The 18,056-nt window shown below is 40.1% G+C and overlaps 2 protein-coding genes across 2 annotated transcripts in view; one reads left to right on the plus strand and one right to left on the minus strand.

Annotated features, from left to right (window-relative positions):
* MARCHF1 (membrane associated ring-CH-type finger 1) overlaps positions 1-8,478 on the plus strand; it is a 121,432-nt gene extending 112,954 nt beyond the window's left edge. The window contains exon 4 of the mRNA XM_061164092.1: positions 6,226-8,478. Coding sequence (XP_061020075.1) covers positions 6,226-6,524 — 299 coding nt within the window. The 3' untranslated portion in view covers positions 6,525-8,478. The remainder of the gene's footprint in view (positions 1-6,225) is intronic.
* Positions 8,479-13,818: 5,340 nt separating this feature from the next.
* Positions 13,819-18,056, minus strand: part of TMA16 (translation machinery associated 16 homolog) — a 38,697-nt gene continuing 34,459 nt past the window's right edge. The window contains exons 6-7 of the mRNA XM_061164093.1: positions 15,707-15,749; positions 13,819-14,055 (exon numbers count right to left, since the gene is read on the minus strand). Of these exons, the coding sequence (XP_061020076.1) occupies positions 13,875-14,055; positions 15,707-15,749 (224 nt within the window). The 3' untranslated portion in view covers positions 13,819-13,874. The remainder of the gene's footprint in view (positions 14,056-15,706; positions 15,750-18,056) is intronic.

Here is an 18,056-nt window from a genome sequence, read left to right on the forward strand (position 1 = left end):
TCACTGCTTCCCAGAAACCCAGATCAGCTCCCTGAGACAGAATAACTGCTACTACTGCAGCAACTCTCAAATGTGGTCCCCAGGCCTACAGCACGAAGGTCAGGAGTGCTTGCTAGAAAGGCAGACTCCTGCCTCTCTCTGCCCTGGACCTGTGGCTCAGAGGTTCTGAGGGTGGAGCCCCGCATGGTGGGTGCAGCCGGCACTGTCTGGGCACTGGGCACACATGCTCCTGCGTGTCCTGTCCCACCCCGCGTGGCCCATCGCATCCTGGGCAGCATCTGCACCACCACAAGGCATCGAGCTGTATTCCCAGGGGTTTACGTGTAACTAGCCCTTACACGAGCCTCTTGTGCTCAGGCTGAGAGGCTCTGCCCTGCCAGGAGACTTGCCACACGCTATTGTGATTGCTCGCTTCATTGTCTGAGTTTTGACGGATCAGGTGTCTCTCTTGTTCACCAGCACATCCTAGGTGCTGAGCGCTGTATCTGGAACCCAGCAAGGGACCCAGTCAATGTAGGAGGGTGAGTTCTCTGTATGCAAGCTTTTCTAGTTTTTTCTTTTCTTTAGACTTTTTCTGCAAAATATTTTTTCCCTTTCTCAGTTCTGGGTAGATGCAGAATTTCAAACCACAGTCTCCAGTGGACTATCACCCAGGGTTATCAGCCATATTTCCCAACAGAATATGCTGCATGGTAATCAAAGATCAGCTTTCCAATACCTGTATCTATCTATCAATATTTATAGATAGATTTATAGATAGATAGATAGATATAACATTTCCAATGTTATATAAGGTCAGTTTTCTACCATATACTTTTAAACATTATTTTCAGTTTCTTAAAAGCAAGTGAAAATGAGATAGCTTTTATCTTTGGTGTTCAGATTTTTTGAATTAGGAAGCAAGATCTTTATCATGAAGCAGACTCTGTAGTTATTCCTACAGAGTCACTGGCTAGAGGGACAGCTTCTGACTTGGGTAATTTTGAGTGGGACAGAGGTGATTTTTTGTAAAACTTTTTTTTTTTTTGTAAAAGGCTCTCTGTATTTGTGTTCAAATTGTATGTAATGCCTGACTTCCCAAAGTGCACATTATCAGGTGGTGTAGGCATCCTTGTGAGTTGTTACTAATCTTCCTTTGGCATTGGAACTGTGAGAACTGATCCTGAACTGGCTTTTAAAGTTTTGGGGGGAAAACTGCATAATTTAAAAGTCAAAATATTTAAAATCCATCTTGAAAACCTTCAAAAATCCTTGAAGAGGAACAAATTGCCCTTCTTTAACCAGAATGGAAGTTGAATATAAAATAGCAACATCTTCTGAGCTGTAATAACAAGACTGTCAGGAAAAAGTCCTTTGTATGTTGAGTGACTGTCCTTTTAGCTTAAATATGCATCATGCCCCAGATTCCTCTCTTTCTATTTCCTGTGATGAAAAAAGCAAAATCAAAAATACATGGTACTTGAAACTTTAACATCCTAAATTATCCATGTTGTCAACTCTAATTTGGGGGAACAGTTACTCCCCCTGCCTTATCTTTACATATTTTAGAAGAATGCTCCAGGGTACTATCTGTGTGCTGGAAACAAATCACAAATATAAGGCCAAGAAAATGAAGCAATTCATGCAATCTATGAAAGAGACTGTAGGTGCAGAGTTAAGGCTGCCCAAGGACCATGGAAATGAAGGACTAGTATAGCAAATTGATTTTGTTCACACCTGACTCCCTCACAAGCCTCCAAGCACATCCAGGGTTGGATTGTACCTCCCTGCTGGCTGTTAACATCTGCTTTGAGAGCATCTTAAAAATCACTTCCCTGCCATCCATATAATATTTTCCTTTTCAGCACTGTTGTTTAAACATTCCTTTTTAACATAACTATACATGCTGTTTTGTTAATGACCTCAAAGTGGTAAACGCCGACTTGGGCTAATGATTGGAAGGCCCACCACATGTCTAGTTGTGCCTTGGTCATGGAGTAGTCATCTTGAATAAAATAATCACTCCAAAGCTTACTTTTTCTCATTTGTTGATTAAGTCGGACTGATCATCCTCCGAAATTTCTTTCTAGGATTGGTTTCTCAAAAGCACAATGAGCTTGACCTTGCATCAGATAAATTGAAACAAAGTGTTTATACAAATACTGCACATGTATCATCCATGTTTACTCACAGTCAATATTACCATTAAAACTAGTTAAGGAGAAGACTGTAAATATGTGAAATGGGCTATTTCCCTGTGCAAAATCCCTTCATTCTTGGAAATACCCCTTGTGAAGCTGTTAACCATAAGAAAGGAAATCTTAGTAAGGTCTGATTTGTGAAGAAATTGAATATGAGTCTAAGTCATTTGGAATCTGGCTCTTTCTTAGCCAGGAAAAGAGAGGCTTCTGAGAGTGAAAATAAGGAAACAGTGACTGTCAAGTTGGCGGCAGTGATCCTGTTGGTGGAAAACTCTAGGCTCAGGTTCCTGAGGGTAAATGCCCTTCAACCCAACCTGTCTTCTGATCCTGCCTCAATGTGAGATGCAGTGAGGAAGATCTGGGCAATTTTTTTATGCCAAAAAAAAAAAAAATACAGATTTTACTCTTCCATCATGTTTATTCCTTCATTCAAGGTCTGTAAATACAGTTACTTTTACCTAGACTTCCTACTTTCCCTCTCTGGCTTGCTAGAAAAATCTCACCTTAGATACAGAGCATATGATGAGCTGAATGGTCAATGTACTTCTCTTTGTCTGAAGTGCTTTTACTTGCTCTTCAAATACCAGTTTCTTTACAAAATTGTGTACTGATTTCTGTGGTTCTGGTAGCACTGCACTTTCAGGCAGATGGAATGCAGCATTTTGATTCATCTAAGTCTAATTTGTGAAGTCTTCAATGCCATATCACAGGACAAATCTAAAGCCTTTCCTGGAAAACCTATTGGCATGTCTATTGTTTTGGGATGGTGTGGATGTTGTTGCAACCTTCAGGTATCGTATCACATATACACAATTATCAAAATGGGGGAAGAAGTTATTTTGGCAACTGTTTATTGATATGACTTGAAAATTTATTGCCCATTCTTGTAGGATTGACATGATGATATGAAAAGTGAATGAACTGATTGAAGATATCTGAAGGGCAAGAGAAGATTCCCATTTCCTTAGAAAATGATGGTTCACAGAATATCTGCTCCTCCAATCCTTGCTCAAGAATTTCCAGGCATCATCTCTTATCAGTACTTAAGAGGTCAAGATGGGCAGAGAGTTGATTTCTAAGTCTTCAGAAACTCCTGAAGAAAGATCTCAAGCACAAAGGCAGAAGTAGAGATAAATAATAAATCCTTGAACTTCAGAGAAAAGAAGAGATGGTTGAATTATTTGAAGTTGGATTTTCCAAATTCCTCTTCTGAACTGGCAAGTAGGGTCAACTTTGTGCTCTTAGCAATTTTGAGTACATCCTCCAGCTTCAAAGAATTCTTTGGGTTACACAAGGGGTCCACTCTGAGCTTCCCTTCTTCACCTCCACCCTTCCTTACTGTGTACATTCTTTCCTCTTCACGGAAAACAGCATAGAACTGACTAGTCCAACACAACTGAATGGGAAGACAACATGCTATCTCTCAATAAAAAGAAGCAAATGCATCTCACCAATGAAAACAACATTGAAAATCCATTTAGCCACATTTTGGCATCTTCTTTTAAGATATCCTTATCATGAGTTTTCCAAAGTAAAATCCTATAACTGCTCAATAATATCAATAATTTCTAAAGGAAACAAAAATCCTGCCCACTTAGTCAAAGGGAAAGAGAAAAATCAGCTGTCTCTGAAAGAAGATGGTCATCTGAACAATGAGTTTGCACTCAAATGGCTTTGGCTCTGGGGTGGGGGATACTCTGTACTCGAAACTTTGTCTAGAGAAATCATGGGAGCTTTGACTCCCCAGGAAAGTAAAAAGGAAGAATGACCTGAGCAGAGGAAATGAATTCGAGATACCTTATGGAAGAAAAGTACCCGGGTCAGGGTCTCCAAGGTCTGGCAGCTGACTACTCCTGACCCCGACTCTTAGGCATGTCATGGACTTTGACCACTGGGTCTGGGAGGAGAGGTGGGGCAAGAAAAGAGTCTTCTTCAGCCTGTGCATCAATAGTGGAGCTTCACTTGCAAGGGAAGAAAGGCTGTCACTTCTGGTTATATTGGAAAGACTGAGGCACAGCAGTCAAAGTCAGAACTTTGATCATTAGAATGTTCATTCACCCTTGAAATGTCTACTGAGCAAGGCAGTGTGAAAAGCACAGACCAAGAAGATGCAGATCTTGCACTTGTCAGGATGATGGCATCGCAGAGAATAACTCGTGTCAGAGTGACTCAGGCCACATGTGTAAGAAATAACGTGAAAGGGTGAGCACATCTATTTCTGGGTGGAAATGATTTCCCACTCAGTTTTGTGGGACAGGTAGATACACAGAAATGGAGAAGCAAAATCCTGAGAGAGGAAATATCATGGGCAGACGCTCAGAAGGGAAATTATCCAGGCACTTTTAACTTTCAGTGTGAATAGAAATCAGAGGGAAAGTGAGATGTCATGCATGGGGATTTCCCAAAAAATGAGACAAAGCACACTTCATCTCCTGCTTGCCTGTGGTTAAAATTTTTCTAAACAAGGAGACGATTGCTCAATGGAACAGCTGAGAGCAAAAATCCTGCCAAATTTAAAGAACTCCAAGATGTTTAATTTGTATACTGAATCTTCCCTGCAAGTTTCTAAATAAAGAAGCTTAAGTGGTCGTCTTCTGCAACAGGGCTTCTCAACCTCAGCAGCATTGGCATTTTGGACTAGGTAAACTTCCTGCTGTCCTACACGCTGCAGGATGTTGACAGAGCAGCGTTACAGACCTCGGCTTGCTGAGTCAGTAGCACCTGCCCAAGTGTTACCGGGTGGAACGATCATCTCCAGACACTGCCCGGTGGCCCAGGGAACACAGTTACACCCTCCCCTGCCCAGCGGGGAGCTGCTGGTGCCCAGGTGCACTGACTCAAGTCTGTTCTCCTTGCACAGACACGAGTGAAGAGCAAGGCGAACCCTCCGCGTGAGGCAAGCAAAGCAGTGTCCGTTTTGCTGTCAGAGTAGAGTAAATGCCACTGTTATCAGTGGGATGTGTAACTCTACTCACTGTTGTCAGTAAACGAAATTCAACTCCCCTACACTGTGGTTTCCAGCCAGCCTTCTGTTTGACAGCCTCTCACATGACTGAAGGCAGGTGTATCCTTCTCAGCATTCTAATGTTGGCAAGATGTGGTCTCTTGGCCATCATTTATTACACACTTATAATCATGCCTGGCCTAAATACTGTTACAGCAAACTCTTCGTGAAATGAAGTCCCTTTCTAGTTATAATGATGGAAATTAAGAGAAAACACTGATGCGTAAAAAAGAGATGGTTCTCAGTTACAAAATCTAAGATGGATAAAACAAGTGACTGAAACCCTAAATCTTATGCATGTCTGTACCCAGGAATTTTTTTCTCTCTGGTGAGATGTAGCAGCTTCTGCGTCTCTCACTTTTTTTTTTTTTTTTTTTAATTTAAAGGTAATGCAGGTGGGGGTGGGGACCTGTAGGTACAACCCCACACACATAGCTTCTCTTACCTTAAGAGGGTTAAGTCTGATTCTTTCACTCAGTATGTACACTATCCTTCCTTAAAGATTTCACTGTAAACAATAAATGCTGAAGTCAAGTATCAAAATATAGTGTAGTATCTGATGATCACAGTGGTTCTTGATGGTAAGAGGAATGAGACACAGTACAGTGGTAGGTGAGAGAAGTCATGTACAATTTTAGCAATACTTTGAGAATACTTAAAGCAATTAAGCAATTTTGGTTGTAATTATTACTAGTTGTTAACAATATATTCCTGATTTATGTTAACAAGTGGGCATAATCCTTTAAGGGCTTCCTAGTGGCTCAGTGGTAAGGAATCCACCAGCAATGTAGGAGACACGGGTTCGATCCCTGGGTTGGGAAGATCCCCTGGAGAAGGAAATGGCAGCCAACTCTAGTATTGCCTGGGAAATCCCATGGATAGAAGAGCCTGGTGGGCTATAGTCCATGGGGTCACCAAAAGAGTCGGACACAACTTAGCAACTAAACAACAGCATGCATGGTCCTTTGAAGGAACCATAGGGGGAAAATCACCTAATCTATCAATAATGACTCGGTGATAACATTCTCTTTTATTTGAAAGGTGTCCTCGAATGGCCATTTTGGACAAAGCTGGTTGTGGTGGCCATCGGCTTCACTGGAGGTCTGGTCTTCATGTACGTCCAGTGCAAGGTCTACGTGCAGCTATGGCGCAGGCTGAAGGCCTACAACCGCGTGATCTTTGTGCAGAACTGCCCGGACGCAGCCAAGAAGGCGGAGAAGAACCGCTCTTGCACCGTAAGCATGGACACCAAGGACGCTGGGGCGGTGCCCGCCTTGCAGACGGGGACCACTGCACGGCCACCCGCGGAGGCCGGGCCCACCGAGCTCATACCCGTGTGACGGGGCCAGCGGGGGCCTGTCACCCAGAGCAGAGTCCAGCCTGTCACTACAGACGACAGAAGCGATCCTGAATAGTCGCCCTCTATCTTCTCTCCGCTTTCTGACTCATTTGTTCTTACTTTGCTCAAAAGGAAAGAAGAAAACACCAAATGACCAGGATCCCATGAAACAGTCTCAAGTGTAAAGAGGAAATGTGGAAGTTAGCTGGAAAAGGATTTCTGAGACAATTCACCACTGGAGCAAGGGATGATTTTAGACAATGAGGAAAGCCTGAGTGGACAAACCTGTGAGTCCTCACAGTACCAGGGAAAGTTCCAGAGTAAGGACTTGAGTTGAACATGTGTTTCTTCTAGGGCCTCATGATGCTAACTCTCTCATCTGGAAATGACAAAGGTATTTGGGTTTAAGCTTGAAATTGTCTGCATTATCCCTAAGGCACATTAGACACATATTTTGATATTCATACTTTGACAGCTAACAGGTTTTTATGGCTATAGTGGAGTCCAGTTTGTTTTGACCGGTGCATGTTTTTAAAATAAATGCAAGACACATTTGAAGATATTAATACTTGGAATTATGTTTAAATCATGAAGAGTAGCTTTTGAAAGATTTTGGGATTTAATTAGCTCTGTTAAATACCCAGAAGCCTTGTATACTCCACTTGGACCCTCTGAAACAGCACTGTCCAACAGAAATGTAATGTGAGCCACAAAGGCTGGCTTACATACGCAAATTTAAAATTTTCTAGTAGCACCATTAGAAAAAGTAAAAATAAACAGGTGAATTTCGACAATGTTTTATTTAGCATTATATACCCATTATCATTTCAATGTCATCATGATAAAAAATTATTGAGTTATTTTACATCTCCTTTTATGAACCAAGTCTTCAAATTCCAGTATGCATTTCATCCTTACAGGGAATCTCAATTCAAATCCACTGTATTGGATATAGCAGCCCTAAAATTAGACACAAAACCTGTTTTAACAGTTGAATCTTTCAAAACAGCACTTCATTCTTTTTTTCAAAGTATCACAAATGTTATTTTACAAAGCACTAATCAAATGAAGTATCTTAATAAGAGTTAGACAAAGTTACTATTTTTTAATGGGTAAAAAAACAAAACTATAAAGCAAGCTGCCTGTGACAAAGTTTCAAAATTAACTTATTTGCTACTATGAAGCACTTAAAATAGGAGAAATAAAAAATAAATTTTTTAAGTCAAATGTACTTTTTAAAATCCACATAAGGTGTCAACTTGACAGATGAGTAGTGAGTAGTTATGACCAAGCATTTAGACTGTATTTTAAAGAGCTGACAATTATTTCCCTTGCTCAACTGGGAAGTAAAAACATTCAAGATTCTGTGATAAGTAATAAATTGAGTTGTTTAGGTTTGACAGATGAGTTGATTATTGTATTCTTTGCATATTCATGTGAACCTGAAGCGTGAACAATACTGCAGTGAGCTAGACTAATGATTATAAATATAGTGGCCTGTCAAAGGAGATGTCTTACATAAAACAAGGTGATTTACTTTTGCTAGCTGTTGTTATTTATTATTGTGAAAAGGCAACCATGATGGCCATAGAACCAAAGCATGGGTTTTGCACTGCACAAATCTGGGTGTCACATCACTGATGTACTTTGTAACTGTCAGTGTGCTTGTTCCTCACAGGTTACCATAGAAAAAGAAAGAGATAACCTTTCACTGAGAAGGATGCTATGATACTAGTAGTGGCTGACACTGAGTCCAAATAGTCCCAGTTCTTAGAAATAGAGCAAAGGTCAACAGCATCAACTTTGTGTGCATGTGGGGTGTGTGTGTTCCTGTATATACATGAGAAAAAGTTAACGTGTTCAGTCAGGCAGCAAACAAGAGGTTTTTTAAAGCTCATCTTTCTTAAAACTTGTTGAATGAAGGCACAGGAAAAAAAAAAAAAAAAAAAACACTTGAGGCAACTAAACTGGACCAAAATTTCTGCACAATTAAAATATATGAACCTTAAACTGGACTTTGTATTAACTTCTTAATTTCCATCTTCAAGGTTTAAGACACATACATTCACGGATAATGAAGCTTTGGGTGACTTAACCATGGCACTTCACCCAAGGGACTAAACGTGATTCATTTCTTCTGATAACTTTCCTAAGCAGTTTACTAATCCATGTCTCCTGAGGTTTAGCAATGGCAACATTTCCACAAGTTCCTGAGGGAACAAAATCATCACCAGCAAAGAACTGTTGATCTCTCTGTTGTCTGCTCTGTAAGGAAAAGGATTATTTACACCAAAAACACCATTTCAATTCTGTCCAAACTTCAGAAAGATAGGTAACTCTATGGCTCATTTCACAGTGGAAGATGATTGGCTGACATAAGGCCTGGTTTATTAAGGCGCACACTGAACACTAGAATGAAAAATGAAGATAATCTTTACTGTATTAACGATAAAAGAGGACATGGTGTTTTAAAACCACACATAAACTCTCAAAATTAACTTGAGTAGGCTTTGTCTTTCTTGAACTGAGAAAATATAGAGCTCTCTAACATGTTAAAAGTCAGCATTATTCTGCTATTCTTTTTTAAAACCTGAACTCTCGAATTTAAATCATTAAAAAGTTTTCCCATAATGGCTGTTGAAGTCTCAAACAACTGAAATAACTATGTGTATTTAAAACCTAGTGTTGATTGTTTTCTTTTATACTGTGTGGCAATGGTTTCTGACCTTTCAATGACTGGGTGTGGCTTTGTGAAAATACTTTCGTGGACTGGATATACCCTTCAAAAAGAAAAACTGCTCTCTGGAATGCTCTTCAATTTTTTGAAGCATGTTTACCTGCTTATTTAAGAAATAAAATGGAATTGAAACAAAGGACTTAAATTGAAGAATAAATTTATAGTTCTACTAAAACCTTGGCTTTTTATAATCACAACTCTGTGGTATTACCATTTACACTGTAATTTTTTTTTAAAGAACTGTCACTTTTATTGTATAAGCTCAAATATTAAGTTGTAAAAAAATTAAATTCATATATATATATTTTTTACGTGAAGCCAAAAAGGCAATCAAGCTTAAGTACAAATGAAACAAAAATGTTACCATCAGCTTGGGATATAAAACAATGGAGAAACTGAAGGAAGACAGGTGTATACAGTAAAGGAGTCTTTCAAATGCCACAGGATTAAATCTCATTCTGAGCTGCTGCTCATGTGATTATAGTCCCAGAGAGATAGCTGCATAGTTAATCTGTTTTCAAAAGGTCCCTGAACCCACCTGTATAGTTTGGCTGGAAAACCAGCCCATTACAGCAATGGCGTCACTAACACATTCTGTCACAGAGGTGAGGTGGAAATTAGCCCATCAGAGCAATGGCCTCACTGACACATTCTCGTTGTCATGGAGGTGAGGTGGGAAGAGTGTTTCACTTGCCTGACACAGTTCTCCTTTCCTTTCATGCCAGTTAGTATTTTGGAACAAAGTAGAGCTCTCCAAACTTAACACTGTCATTACTGTAGTTGTCATATAGTTGTGTAGGACTTACACTTTAATTAAGAAAGATGGAAACCAATTTTCTCCCCTTTTACGTCAGCCCAAAGGTGCTATTTTACATATCAATACAGTTGAGAGGAAGTACTGTTATTTTGGGCTGCAGTGTTTCCTCCACATCTGAAGAAAGCCCATTTGAAACTGCATTAAGACAAAAGAAAAATTTTAACTGTGTGCAATTTTGGGGATTGAGCATTTGTACTTTTTTGGTTTTTCCTAATTCTCTTGCATTAACAATTTACTGTTTTGTGAATTATGTGTACTAAGACAAATTAAGGAAACCAATAATTCCCTGTGAAAAAAGACTTTGTATATTAAATAAGTGACCCAAACTTTTGTTGTCATTTCTTTATTTTTTGCCTAACTTACCTGAATTTCTTCAGATTTGTATCTGCAACATTCAAACAGCCTTGAGTTCTTAAGATTCTGCAATGGTCTGGGTTTTTAAGCAGGGTCTGAACATATTTTAAGGTCAACATAGGTTGATTAACACATGGCATTTTAGGAAGGATTAAATAGGTGTGTTAACAAGGGAAAATCAATGAAAATAATCTACACAGACTTTCAAACTCTGTTTTAAAGAAAAAAAAATTAAGAAAAATCAGAATGCAATCCAGAAAAAGATTCTCTGATGAATAAGGTTTGGATATACAAAAGAATGTAACAGTATTTTCCTACCCAGAGGTAATAAAAACTAAAAGAGGGAATCTAATTCAAACCTAAGCGGGTTGGTGATCAGTGAAGAAAACGCCCCAACTGAAGCCCCAGCTTTGAAGCCTGAATTCAGGGTCTAACTTGATGTGATCATTCTTCTGTCCAAACGGAACATGTGCATTTGTCTTCTTAGCCTCCCAAATTACAACAAACAAACCGAGATCATAAGTCATTGTTACTGTGTGTTTAGCCAGTGACCAAAACCGGGAGCTGTGACAGAGACACCAAGGGTGGGGTAGACTCTTTGACCCAGGGAAGTGGCAGGGCAGGAAGCAGAGTCTTGAACAAGGCACATCAGCAAGATCCAGCCAGGAGGGGACAGTCTGCGCTGGAGTTTAAGCCAGTTCACTCCTTACAGAGGCATGCAAGGAAAGAGGAAGAGGCGCCGGCTCCTCGGTAGTCCTGCCCCAGAGGGCAGGCACAGGAAGAAAGGGGCATGTGATCAGTAACACTGCACGAGGCGGGGGCGCCCTCTTGCTGAGAAGGCAGGACCACAGTGCAGCTAGGCCCTTTTGCAGCCTGCAGCCACAGCGGGCTGAGAAGGAGGTCTCACACTTTATCAGAACCTGCAGGCGGTGACAAGCTGTCCACTTGTTCCCCCAGAAAACAGGGAGGCAAACACGCAGTGCCCCGTGGAAGCTCCGCACAGCACCCCACGTCTTCCTGCTCTAGGAAGACCACATGGCACTCTTCTGAGGCCCAGGAACGCCGCGGCCCAGCCTGGCCTCAGAGGACACACACGCCCATCAGGGGGCCAGCACCAAGCTGTCCCCACCCGGGACATGGCTTGACCACCCTGGGGCAGGACAGGCAGACAGTATGTCTGAAATGAGGCCAGCCCAGGGCATGTGGAGAGGACGTCAGCAATCAGAGCACCTCAGGCCTCTCTGACCATGTTTAGTCTGGCCGTGGTACAGAAGGTAAATTTCATTCCAAACATGCTGGATGTCAATGTAGGTTCATCAGTTATAACACGTGTACCATCTGGTGGTGGATATTGGTAAGCGGGAGGCTATGCATGTGGGGCTAGGGAGTATAAGGGAAATCTCTTTACTTTCCTCTTGATTTTAATGTGAACCTAAAATTATTTTTTAAAAAATAAGATCTTTTAAAAAAGGGGTCAAGAATAAAATCACACCCTATCAAATAAACATGCCAAAGAGGACACCTATTCAATCTTCTGTCCTGAAGCATAAGGATTACAAGAGCAGAAAATGCTATTTAAGGTGAACAGAGTCCCAGAGAGAGACCAATGCCTGCAAGGCAAGGAAGTGGCTAGGTATTAGGAATAGCGGCTACAGATAGCAGTTAGTGGCTGAGTTTAGAAATGTATCCTAAGCCCAAGTCCGTGGACTTCAGCTTGCTGATTTAGACCAGGGATTGGCAAACTCTGGCAAGCAGGTCAAACCTAGCCTGTAGCCTATCTGGGTATGGCCATGATGGGTTTCACATTTTTAAAGGGTGGTAAAACACACATACATATATAAGAATACGCAACAGACACTACATTTGGCCTGCAATATCTAAAATATTTACTATCTGCCATTTTATTATCTGTCCACCGCGAGTTTACAAAGAATTGCCAACAAAGTGTTACTTTTACTTGGTTCCATGGCTGTGGACTAGAGAAGCTATCTCTCAAAGGTTTAATACTGACAGAAAAGGGGATGGGACAAGCATCACTGCAGAAAGAACATGTTCCATAGACAATGGTTAAGGGGACCATTTAGAAGGATTACTCTAAAGACAAATGATCTCTTAGGTTACTCTGGTCTAGCCAGGAGTGACATGACAATTACAGTCCTAAATTCATTCAACAAGCACTCATCTGTTCTGGTTCCAAGCAGTACAGCCTGTTATATTTTCTGCTTTGATAGTGCAGGGAAAACTAGAAATAAATCTTGGAGGAGAATGTTCTGCCATTTTCACAAGTTATTCATCTAACAGTAATGCTTTTTAAATACCAGACTGGATAAAGCAGTTTTTATTCTCTTTACTGTAATTTATGACTCAGTTTTTATAGTCGTTTTGAAACAAAAAATGAATTCCCTTCCCCCAAGAAGAAAATTTTCCAATGACCAAAGAGATAAGAACTTACTATATAACCATAAAACCATACTTCTGCATGGATTACCTAAAGCCAAAGCAAGTCAGCATTAGTTAAATCACTAAATATTAAATAATAAGAACCTTAAGTAAAATTATAGAAATAAGTTTTATTTCTAACCTTCTGAAGTAAAAAAGCTGTTAACAACACAGTTGACACCTGGTTACCTCATACAGAATTTTTTTTTCCCTTGAAAATGCACTTTCACTGCACTCTTTAGGAAACAGGCCAGAAGAAACTTGCATTTAACAAGTTCTGTTAAGAACATTCTACCACATTCATGTTTTTCATGATGTTGGAAACACTGAGTTACATGTCAATTTAACCTATCTCTCAGAAGAAGAAATAAGACAACTGAAACAAATAGTTCTCTAATCTTTAGTTCTGTTTCCACAAATAAAATCTAACACTTTTCACAATGAGAAAGTAAAAAATAATATAAAAACAAAACTAGCCAACCTGAAATCATTTATCCCCTTTATCCAGATAACAGGTTAATAACAGGAGATCCACAGAAGAATATGTTGGTGATTCTTCTTTAAACACTTACCTAACTCTGGGTCAAAGATAATAAATAACAGCAATGTACAATCCATAAGTGTATATAAATTCTGTATCACATTTTCCCTATTTTATAAGAAAATAGGTTTGATGTGTAAGAGGAAGAACAATGAAAAACACTGCTAAAAGGCAGTTTCGCTGTCATCACTGCTTACTCAAGAAGTACCCACATTAACCTTCTAGCAAAACAGCTACTGCCTATGACCCAAAATGTGATAGGTGATTCTAAGTAAACATGCTTAATATAAATGAAAAGCAACATTCCTTTTTAAGTAAAAATTGCCACACTGTTTTTGAAACTGAAAATATAACAGTAAGGTAAAACAGCAAATTCATGTGTTGAGACAATTATTTACCATAATCAATTCAAGTATAACTTGGAGGTTCTCAAATTATTTATTTTCAACTCAAGCAAAGACACTTAGGCCACCGCAGTCATTTCCTCGTCTGTGTCACTTGACTCATCTTTCAGTTCCAATTCCCCTAAATCTCTGTCTACAGCGGTTACAGCTTTCTTCTTACACTTCTTGGGCACCGCATCACTAGCACAGACTTTTCTCATTTTAATGTTTGGCAATTTCTTCAGATCAAAATCCCATTCCCTAGAAAAAAGAGAGAATGCAGAGAGTTGGTGAGGTGGGGAATGAAGTCAATATTCAAAACTATGCAGAAAAAAGTTTATAAATTTACAGCAGACTCAAATGTGCTAGACGGAAACAATATAAATGCACCAGGAAAAAAAAAAAAAATGTCCCCAAAACTAAGGTTTGCATTTTCCACACTTACCGTACTTTCTCATTCATCTATAGTATGTTATAGTTGCTCACTCACGTCTGACACTGCGACCCCATGGACTGTAGCCCGCTAAGTTCCTCTGTCCATGGGATCTCCCAGGCAAGAATACTGGAGTGGGTTGCCATTCCCTTCTCCAGGGGATCTTCCTGACCCAGGGATCGAACCCAGGTCTCCAGCACTGCAAGCAGATTCTTTACCATCTGAGCCACCAGGGAAGCCCCATTAATCTATAATAGCAGTTAACTGCCCAGGGAATTTCACATATTCAAGATTTTCAAAACAATGCAGGAAAACATTAGGTAGAAGTTACAAGGAGGCTGTTCCTTTCTTTTATGATTCTTAACCTGAACACTTCCCTCTATCGGGACATACAGTATCAGGAAATCTCAAAAGCAGGAACTATACCACACTGGGAAATCTCCAAAATGCAGAGTCAGAAAGGTTTTTCTCTTCACACACAATGGTAAGTCACAATTAAGTTTCAGCAACCAAACAATTCTTATAACAGAAAACTTCCAGTTTCTCAACCTCAGCATTTCTGTGACAATCCTATGTTCAGTTACTTTGGGAGCAAAAAAGAACTAAACTCTAGCTAGATAAAAATACTAACAGTCTATGCTAATTTTTTCTCATTTTTGGCTTTCTTTGGAGGAGGCAGAATCTATACCGTTTTACTGAATAAAGGGAATACTTATATATCTGACTACTTAATATTACAGGCAAAAAAATTAACATCTGAGAAAATCTTGAGCTGCATGTACTTACATTATAACTACATGTAAATGAGTTAAAAAGTGAACCACTTCTTAAATATGACTGATAAATTTTATGAGCTGAGATTTTATGAATATTAAATATTTTCTATAAATTCAGAAGTATAATAATATAAAATAAAGGTTTTAAATAATATGGACTTAATTTATCTAATTTCAGTTAAAATTTCAGGCTGATCAACATGACCTACCTAAGGTCAAAGTGATTAATAAAAATTATTTTCTAAAGAAAAATAATTTATGTTTGAAAACTAAAAACTGGAAATCCTACTCACTGGTCTTTCTGGTCAGAGTACTATTAGAGAGATCACTGGGTCACCTGGTTCTTCATGATTCCCTTCCCACCAACTTCTCCAGAAGGAGGTGCTGCAAACAGTCTGGGAATGGGTCTCTGAGCCATCAAGTCTGCTGCTGACAGTTTTTTGTTTTTTTTTACATAACAGAGAGGAACAGTGACATCATGTTCTTTTAAATACTATATTGAAGAATTTTGAAGTATTTTGTAAAACAAAAGCACTAGGACACTATCATTTCAGGCATTTCTAACAAATGTAACTTAGGAAAATTCTTACTTATCTGATGAAAGAGAGGTTAAAAAGAACCTCTGAATACTCAAAAGGGAAGAAAGTTTATCTATCATGTATTTTACATGCAGCTATAAAGAAAAAAAATGCAACAAACTCACCTAAAAGTTTTCAGATTATCTGCATTTAAAATGTCTGGAATCTCTGGAAAAGAAAATATATTTATTAGGTAAAGTCTTCTATTACAGTATTTATAGTTTCTTCCTTTATTATCTCAGGAAGAAAAAGAAATAACTGACAGACAGAAGAATGCCCAAAGCAAAACAAACTTTCAAAGCATGATTACAAAGCTACAATGAAAAGAAGTTTCAAAAGTATAAAGGACTTAGTTTAATAAGAAGGTGATTAAAAAAAAACACTATTAAATAATGCATTCTAAAATAGAATCTATAAAATGAAATGAATCTACAACAAAAATGTTTGACCTTTACAACAGCTTCAGAAAATAAGAATGTGAGTGAGGAATGGCTATACCAAACAGGGGCAAGACGGAGAGATGTTAGTACGTAGTCTTCACTGAATGTTACGGACAGCATCTCTGACCATTTGCCCATGTTTCTAGACGCCTGTAGACTTGTGTCACCCCATTCCCTGGGCTGAGGCATAACCAGAACACAAAGTCTGAGATTTAGCACTGGCTTCACCACCAGTAGGATGCCTGACCTGGGATGTGCTGTCAATTACTGCTACTCAGCCTGGTGGCTTCAGGTCGAGACTGAGCACAGAGCCACCTGAGAGGCCATCACAAGGACGGAGCTGAGATTCAGGCGGCTCGAGCCACGGAGAGCAGAGCGGCCGTGCAAGTCATCAGACTCCAGGTGTACCTGGCTGATGAGCTGGACGTGGGATCTGAAATGTCTGCCGGATGACGGGCAAGTGGTGATGTCACTGACTGAAACACGGACTGTACAGAAGGAGCCAGTTTTAGGAGAAAAGCTGGGCTTTGCTTTGGGACATGCCAAATTGGAGCTGTCTAGAAGACATTCAAGCAGAGATTTTAAGAAACTCAAGTTTGAGTCTGGAGTTCTAGGGACAAGTTAGGATTGACAACATAAATTTGGAAGTCATGACATTTAGATGGTATTTAAAAGCACAGGATTAAATGAGATAAATGCAGGACCTGGTATACACTGGAAAGACAAGAGGCCCAAGGACAGACATCTGGGCCAATTATTTAGTTTGTGAGGTTATGAGAAAGAGTTAACTTAGGAAACTGACATTATGGCCACTGAACTAGGAGGAAAACTGGGGAAGGACAGCGGCTACTACCCCAAATAAAAAGTGTGACAAAAAACGAAGGGATCATCTGTAGCAAAGGCTGCACAGAAGCTGACCATGAGAGTCGGTACCCAGTACACTACCTCTGTCTTAGCAACTTAAACAGTTCATCAGCGGTGAGGACTTTGAGTGGTGGCTACAAAAGCCTAATTTAAGGGCTTTCAAAGAAAATGGAAGATGAAGAAATGGAGACTATAAGCACAGACAAATTTAAGTGAAAGGACACAGGAGTGGTTGAAGCTTTCCCTCAATCCCTACATGTCACATGCAATCTCGTTTAACTTTTAAACGACCTGGGAAGGGGAGGTGTACGATCCATCTCTATTTTTAAATGGAAGGTAACAAGGCTGGGGAGTGGGTAAGAAGTAACTTGTCCTGTTATACAGTAAGCTGCAAGGGTCTCAGTACAGATCTAACCTGTTCTAAAGCTATTCTGTTTTTTTTTTTTTTCTTTTTTTTTCCAGTAAAAAAACTCATTTCTTAGGAATGCTGAAGAGGAACTGCCATCTACTCAGGGTTCCTAAAGTTACTGAAGGTGATAAGTGAAGGTGATAAGTTAACCTTCTGACTGCGAAGACGTCCAACTCAGTGAACCTACTGCCAGCTTCTGACGCAGCTGCAGAAAACAACTGCCCCACCCAGTCAGAACACCCCAGGTTAACTGATCACTGGAGGGAACCCACTCTCCTTTCTGGCATCTTCATAAAGAGGGAGCCCCTGAAACCCTGGGCATTCCACCTGTGACCCTTACAATGGCAGGGCCCCTGCTTGCCCCCTCGTTCTCTACTGGAGCCCTCACCGTGTGCCCCTCAGGGTACCTCTGGGACCTGCAAGCACTAAATTTTGTGTTTTTCAAAGCTCCCTGCTGGGTGTTGCTGAAGTGCACCCTGCAGTCATAGTAAGAAACCACCAGGGAGGCTTGGCCTGAGGGGAGAATGCCTGCGGGGGCCGCCCCAGGTTTTCCGGGATCAAGTGTTGCTATTGCCAGGGCTGGGACCTACACAGCAGGAGTCAGCAGGATAACACCTTCAGGCTCCCACTGTTATTATTAAAGCTAAAAAAACCTTATTTTCCTATTAAACATTTCATTTACTGTACTCTCCAAGCCAATCCACACATGAGTGCCTACAGGGACCAGGCAGGGAACACAAATGAAGGAAGGCCAGGGACCCG

The sequence above is a fragment of the Dama dama genome, chromosome 17 (assembly GCF_033118175.1).
Source record: "Dama dama isolate Ldn47 chromosome 17, ASM3311817v1, whole genome shotgun sequence".
NCBI classification, from domain to species: Eukaryota; Metazoa; Chordata; class Mammalia; order Artiodactyla; family Cervidae; genus Dama; species Dama dama.